Here is a 7556-nt window from a genome sequence, read left to right on the forward strand (position 1 = left end):
TGGCTGTGGGTCCCAGAGGAGGATCTTCAAGAGTACTTGATTCCTGAGGAGAGGGCCTGGTTTCCAAAGAGACTGGATCTTCAGAACAAGGGAGCCAGGACGGCCGTGTGCAGTTGTGCAAATTGTTTCCACATGTGTCTTGACTTGGGTAAGCCTGGAGGAGGAGGAGGGGTGCCATCTAATTTTTACTAAGGTGTCATGTGGGCTAGAAGCAGCATTGGGGTCGGGGAGAGATGGGGGTTGAGTTCTAGTGAGGGAAGGAGACTGGGTTTCAAGGCGGAAATGAAAAACTGTCTTCCCAGAGGAAGGGTCAGAGTGAGAAGAGACCAGCTGTCTAGAACACCACCACATCCTGCCTGGTGCAAGGAAAGAAGGAACTGGAAACCCAGATTCCTGGTTCTTTTCCAGAATCGCCTGAAGGTGTAGACTTAGGGGGAATCCTGAGTTTGGAGACGGGAGAGCCCAGGGCCTCGGGTCTGTTTAAGGGAAAGGCGGCTGGGACCCCGGGCTCCTGTGCCTCGGCTTAGAAGGGCCTGGGGACCTGGAGCTGCTGGTGGAGGGGGCTGTCCCCTTTCAGGAGAGACCAGGCTGAGCAGCCCGGGTCCCTGGAGGAGGAAGGAAGGAGGCAAAGGCAGAACCGACGGTTAAACGGTTTTATTTTCTGGAGGATGCGCGGGGGCGGGGGCTTCGGGGTGAGGCGGAGGGGCCCGGAACGGGCTGGGGCGGCCAGGAGACGCGCGTCCCTCACTCCCGCTTCCGCAGGTGGATGTAGATGATGCCACTGGCCAGGGCAAGGGGGAAGGCCACCCAGGCCAGGGCGAAGCAGTAACCAAAGCTGCCCCCCGGCGGGCGCTCGGCCAAGATCTCCTTCGCGTGAATGGCGTAGATCAGCGCCCCAGTAAACACCGCCACGCCTGCGGGGAGACGGGAACCACGTGTCACGCAATACCCGCAAGAAGACCGCATTTCCCAACCACCCACCGGGCGAAGAAGCCGCCGGAGGGCGCGTGGGCAGCACCGCTGCCTGCTGGAAGTTGTGGTTCGCTCCCCCAGCGCCAAGCCACCAGGCTCCTGCAGACTGGTCTTGGGTAATTAATGCAGTTCATCTCTCTGGGTCCCATTTACTCATCCATCAAATGGGACAATAATATCTACTCACCCATCCATCCATTCAAAGAATATTTTTGAGTGCCTTTCTAAAAGCCAAACACGCCAATAGTGAACTAATAAAACAAGAGAGGAGCTTTGCAGGGATCTTAGGAAGATAATGTCCCCCAAACTGATGACTATGATTAACTTAGCCCTTTGCACCTGAAGTCAAAGAATCGAAAAGTACATTAAGCTCTCGGAAGTGTCTGATACACAGGAGGTCCACCTGGAACAGCAGATTATGACTCAGAATTCTCTCTTGGGGTATTATTTAGCCACCTATCTGCAGCCCCCCACCCCCATCCCTGGGATCTAAATTATTTGCCCACACCACTTTCCCTGGCCCTGATTCCTTGAGGCCCTATGTGCCAGCTCTCCCATGACTCAGAGACACACACTGCAAACCACGGCTGAGTCACTGAAAACTACAACTCTTGTAAGTCCCTGGGGCAGAACGGTAGCCCACGGAGGCACCTCAGGTGCCAGATGTCCCTTCTCAGGGCCCCCAGCATCCTGACAGGCCCCCTCCCTTCCCTTCAGTTCTCAGGGGACAGTGCTCACTGGTGCACAGCTGGCAGAGGCCAGTGGCGTAGAAGAGGCCTCCTCGCCGCATGGTGTAGAGTTGGAACATGAACAGGATGAAGGACAGACAGCAGAGGATGAGGGAAAGCACCATGAGGACCTGCACCGCCTTCAGCCAGCCTGCAATAAGGAGACAGAGGTCCAGAGTTCCACCTTCACCTGCTTGCTCATTATTTGCCTCCCCAACCCCACAACCCCTTCTCCCATCTAGAGCCATACAACCTTAGATCCTCAGGAGTCTCACTTATATTGACCTTGAGTCCCATAAGTTTCCTAAATTCCCTTATCAGTTCTAGAAGCTGCTTTGCAGATTCTTTAGGATTTTCTACATAAATATATCCACCGGAAGTAGAGACATTTTTACTTCTTCCTTTCCCGTCTTTATGCCTTTTATTTCTTTTTCTTGCCTTGTTGCATTGGCTACCTCCAGTACAATGCTGAAGAGAAGTGGAGAGAAGAGAAATTCTTGCCTTGCTCTTAGGGGAAAAGCATTTAATCTTTCACCTTCTTTCGCTTAGAAATTTCCATGGATGCAGCTCCGCCCCTTTAGAACTCAGATGCATCTGGCCCCACTCCTGTAGAACCTTGGAAGGACTCAGCCCCACCTCTTTAGAACCTTAATGTGGTTCCACCCCCACTTCCTTGGAACTTGGGCAAATTGGTCCCAGCCATCCATTCAGAACACCAGTCCCATCTCCTGAGGACTTTGGAAACATAAGTCTATAGTCTTAGAATCTTGGGAGCTTTCTCCCCATTCCTCAAACCTATAGCATGTGGCCTCCACTCCTTCTGAATCATAAAGGAGGGGGGCTCTTGGCCCATCCTCTTTAGAACACGAGCATCTTGCCCCCTACCATCCAGATAGGTGGGTGGGTCTTACATCAGCTCCACTCACTCAGCATTGGGACCCAGACCCACCCATTCAAACCTCGGGGACTTCCCAATCCTCAATCCTGGGAGAAGACGGGGTTACCCCTCCCCTTTGCAGACCAGTCTCCGGCGCCCCTCACCCCTCACCATTCTCGCTGACGTTACTGCAGGCCCAGGTTTTGTTGTCATTGTTCCACGTGCAGTCGTGCCAGAGATTCAGGGACTCCTTCCCAGGGAGGGTCCACCAGGACTGGGATGGACAGAGAAACAAGGGCAGGAGTAGGGAAGGAAAGTGGGCGGGGTCAGGGAGACTGAGGGAAGGATTAGGGAAAGGGCGAGCTGCTGGGGAGGAGCTGAGCTGGGGGAAAACATGGATTTAGCCCGAAGCGGGAGTCAGGGGAAAGGGCAGGGTGGAGGCATCAGAGGCTGAGCTCAAAAGGGTAGATGCTAGGGAAAAGGGGCGGGGCCAGAGGAGAGGAGGGGTGTGGCGGGACTCTGCGGGGCAGCCAGAGGCCCCGCTGCTCCGCGGCTCCAGAAGACTTACCTTGTCCAAAGTGGCCACGAAAAGCAGGATGAGAATGAGGATGTGAAGGGCAGAGACCACCAGCAGGAGAAGCGACATGGCTGCGGTGGAAGCCTGGTATGGGGGACGTCAGGAGATGGTCGTTTCAAGAGGTTGGCACAGGGGCGGAGGAGATGCCTGAATGCTGATGGAGAAGGAGGCTGAGTCCAGACTCCCGGTCTGAGCGAGGAGGGGCTGGAGTCCTGGACTCCTGAATTCCCCAGGGGCTGGAGAGAGCCAGGCATGGACTCTTGGGTCCAGGAGTGAGTAGGACTGGTGACGTGGTCCCCATCTTCTCGGAGCCCTGTCCCATGGGCACATAGGGGCCACGATATGAAACTTCAAGTTGACACCCCTCCAGATTCATCAGAAGCTGGGGGCTACCCCCAGAGACAGGCATCCTTGACTCACCCCACTCCTCTCCTGGGGAGGGTGGAGAGGAAGGGGGACCGGGTGAGTCATCCGGTGACTCATCCCACCCTTGCCTCCAAGTACCAGGGAAACCCCAGCCTCTGGCTGTGCCCACGAGGTCCCCACCAAATCCTGCTGCCAGACTGGTGCCTGCTGGACACCTTGTGAGGAAAACGGACAAGCTCCGTGTTGAAAGGAGAGTGGCCTGAGAAGGAGGAGCCAACCTCCCACGACCTTTCAGTGTCCAGAAAGAGGGGACGGGGGACCGGGGGTTCCCCAGACTTGGGGGTGTTCTCATGCAAAGCCGTGATCTCAGCGTCCTCAGAGGAGAGTGAACAGCCATGGGGAAAAACGGCAGGAAGTTTTCGGGCGGAGGGTTCTGCTGGGAACCCCAAAACCTTGCCGGGCCCCACCCCTTTCCAAATCCCCACCCCAAGTGCTAAGAGATCACTTCTTAAATTACAAGAATTTCCATGGGGCCTGAGAGCAGGAGGGTCTCTCCCTGCCTGGGGGGGACCTTTCCAAACTCCTGCAGTGCCAAGTAGATAAAGAAATCCCAGCCCGAATAACGGACTGGAAACTTACCGAGCGGCGGAAAAGTCAGAGTTGGAGTCTCGTCCCTCACTCGGGCCTCCGTGCCCCGCCCTTCTCCTCGCTCCTTCCACCCTCTCGAGGCCCCCGCCTCCCTCGCTGCCTTCCTCCCTCCCTCGCTCGCTCTCCCCTCCGGCTCTCTCCCTCCTTCTCCCCTGCAATCCCGGAACCCCTTCTCTTTCTCTTTTCTTCTCTCTCTCTCCTTCTGCCTCTTGTCCTCACTGCCTATACCTCCTGCTCTCTCTCTTCTTACTCTCCTGGTTTCTCCTTCTCTGCTCCTCTCAATATATACTGACCCTTTTATACCCATTCTGACCGCACCCAGCTGAGGTCTGCAGCCAGAGGGTGGGCCCAGGCACTCGGGTTCCTCATTCTCCCGGCCCCCACCCATTGCCCCTAGACAGGCATCCTCTGGGGCTCCCTCCCAGGGTTGAGATGAGAAGTCCTTGGAGCACGCCGCGTGGAGCAGGGGCCCTGGGGTGGGGCAAGCATCACGGAGTGAGAGGGCTGGGTTCTCAGTCCTCTCTGTTCTGAGTCTTGTCCTGGGATCAGATGTCTGCTTTCCTTGCTGGGGCTTCGGACTGGATACTCACAGGGATGGGAGTGTGGAGAGGAGGCCAGATTCCTGCGGTGTGGAGTGGGTAGGGGGCTGGTGGAGTTGGCACCATGGTGGGGGTCCGGGGATGGGAATGGCGAACGGTGAAACTCTGGAAGGTGGCAGGAAGTGGAGGTTAAGAATCCCAGTGCTACCGTTTCCTGCCAGGGGGTTATTCCACTTCTCTGAACCTTAGTTTCCTAATCTGTGAGGTGGGTACAATAATGCTAATAATACTGACAAAATCCTAATGCTGATAATAATAATTCTGATACTTACTCTAAATGAATAAGGTAATACCAGTACACGAACACACCTAACACATTCATCCCTTTCTTCATCAAATATTTATTGAACGTCTATTTTGAACCAGGAATTAATAATGAAGAAAACAGATGTTAGCCCTTCTGTTGTTGTGCAGTCTACCTTCTAGTTTAAGAGAGACAGACAGTAAAGAGAAAACATATCACTGAAGAAGATAAATTTCAGAGAGTGGTAAGTGCTTTGAAGGAAATAAAATACAGAGACGGAGGTAACGACAGGAGGCGACGTTAAACAGGGCGATCAGGCGAGGCCTCTCTGAGGAGGTGACATGTGAACCGAGACTTGAAGACCTGAAGACAGGAGTCATTTGAATGCTGGGGGGAACAGGAAGTGTGAAGGCCTCTGAGAACAAGCTCAGGTTGTTTGGGGAGCAGACAGAAGAGCCAGTGTGGCTAGAACACAGGGATCTAGAGGGAGGAGGAGGAAGGGAAATCAAAGGCAGCCCTTGAAGCCTAGAGGAGGAGTCTGGTTTTTATTCTAAGTGTGGTGGGAAGCCATTGGAGGGTTTTAAACAGAAGTGCAATACTGAGGAGTTAATCTTAACTATGATGATGATGATGATGATGATGCTTTAATCTTGGGATACTGAATTAGGGCGGGGGGGGGGTGAATACTATGTACCTGGGTCTCTTGGAAGAATTGGGTGCTGGTGAAAAGTGAGAGACAGGGGACCAGGTATCTGGGGTCCTGATGTGGCATGGAGAGCTGGTGGGCTGATATCTTGGGTCCCTGAAAGGGAAGAGAACTGGAGATGGGATGTCTGGGTATCTCCTGGGGCCAGAGATAGGGGTAGGGAGGGTGGTTGGTCTTCTGGGCTCTCTGAGTCTGGGAGGGATGGGCAATTCAGTGCCTGGGTGGGTACCCGGGAGACCTGGAGGCTGGGTAACAGTACAGCAGACTCTAGAGACACAGTGGCTGGATTCAAATCCAAGCTGCTTTACTCATTAGCTGTGATTTTGGGCAAGTTACTCATAACCTCTCTGTGCCTCAGTTACTTTATTTGTAAAACAGGCCTAATAATAGTAGATACCTCATAGGGTAGTTCTTAGAGTAGTACCTGGCACATAGTGAGCAGTGTTGTATGTGCTAGTTACACCAGGCACTGGGGCCCTGACGTGGATTCAGTACGGGGGGACCCCAGATCAAGGTCTCTAGGATTTGGGGAAGGGGCAAATTCTTGGGGCCGTTGGGCCCCAAGGCTAAAGAGTTGGGAGTACAAAATGAGGGTCTCTGAGTTGGGGAATAAATAGGTTCAAATTTAAGTCTTTGAGGACAGAGAGGGTCTGAGTTCAGAACTCTAAGGAAGTTAGAAAGTCTGGGTCACTGGGAAAAATTAGGGCCTGGAGCATCCTGTGCTCTTCCTGGAGTGCAGGCAAAGGGAACCGGACCTAGTCTTGGGAGGAGCCTGGGAACCAGGCGCTAGGGAGACAGGAATTTGAACGGGGAAGGTGAACAGAAGGCTAGGACTTTGAATCAGCGGAATCAGTGCCAGACTTGCATATCCTGGGGATGCTCGGGCGTCCTCCGTGCTAGGGCCCAGTGGAGGGGAAGAATCAGGGGACCAAAAAGCAGTGGCAGGATCTCCCCCTCCCGGGCCTCCAAGGCTACGAGCTGAGTTGAGCGCCCGCGGGCCGCTTCCTCCCACAGGAAACCGCAGGCGTCAGGCACACCCAGCCTGCAGGGAGCGGCGCCCACTGCCCTCCCGCTCCAGGGAGGCCCACGTGGGGAGCAGCCAGCTGCCGAGGGGGGTTGTCCTGCGGAGCGAGGAGGTGTGGCCAGATGGGGCGTGGCCGGAAGGCAAGGGCGGTGCGGAGCGCCCCGAGGCCCCGCCCACTTCCGCCTCAGTGCGCGGACCTCGCAGGCAGCCAAGGGTTTTTGGCGGCTTCCCTGGAGGCCGTTGGCTGCGCATGCGTAGTTAGCCGTTGTGAGGACCTGAGGCTGTGGTGAGCGCTCCTCCCCCTCACAAATCCCAGCGTCCGCACCGCCTCCCTACTAATGAATCCTCAAAATAACGTGGTCTTAATCAGCTTAAGACACGCGTCTCTCTGCCCGTGCCGAAGGACCTCGGCCTAGCTCCAAAGCCTTCCGGACCTTTCCCTCCCAGCCCTGCCTCCCGCTCCTGGAAACACGCAGGCGGCCCTCACAGGCCTGTGCTCCCCACACAGACCCTCCCGACCTCCCACAGGCCCTCCGCGCGCCAGCGCCTCCTGAGTGGCCGCGGCCCCCGCAACTCTCAGGAGCCAGTCCTTCTAGCGCCCTCCCACCAGACCCCGCCTGTGTTCCTGCAGCCCCGCCCCCTACAGGGGCCCGTGCCCCTCCCCTCGCAGGTCCCGGCCCCGCCCCCTGCAGGGACCTGTGTCCCGCCCCTCGCAGGCCCCAGCCCCGCCCCCTGCAGGGACCTGTGTCCCGCCCCTCGCAGGTCCCGGCCCCGCCCCCTGCAGGGACCTGTGCCCCTCCCCTCGCAGGTCCCGG

The 7556-nt window shown here is 56.1% G+C and overlaps 1 protein-coding gene across 2 annotated transcripts; it reads right to left on the minus strand.

The window, feature by feature from the left end:
• Nucleotides 1-639: 639 nt before the first annotated feature.
• Nucleotides 640-4340, minus strand: EMP3 (epithelial membrane protein 3). 2 transcript variants are annotated; one of them, XM_046682684.1, is made up of 5 exons: nt 4160-4340; nt 3146-3238; nt 2749-2851; nt 1711-1851; nt 640-914 (listed from the first exon to the last, which is right to left on the minus strand). In XM_046682684.1, exons 2-5 carry the CDS (start codon nt 3221-3223, stop codon nt 745-747), a joined length of 492 nt encoding a protein of 163 aa, XP_046538640.1. In that variant the 5' UTR covers nt 3224-3238; nt 4160-4340; the 3' UTR covers nt 640-744. The 2 variants fall into 2 exon arrangements, with proteins under 2 accessions (XP_046538640.1, XP_046538639.1); XM_046682683.1 differs by having other exon boundaries at nt 3146-3308.
• Nucleotides 4341-7556: the final 3216 nt, after the last annotated feature.

This window comes from Equus quagga, chromosome 13 (genome assembly GCF_021613505.1).
Source record: "Equus quagga isolate Etosha38 chromosome 13, UCLA_HA_Equagga_1.0, whole genome shotgun sequence".
Lineage (NCBI taxonomy): Eukaryota > Metazoa > Chordata > Mammalia > Perissodactyla > Equidae > Equus > Equus quagga.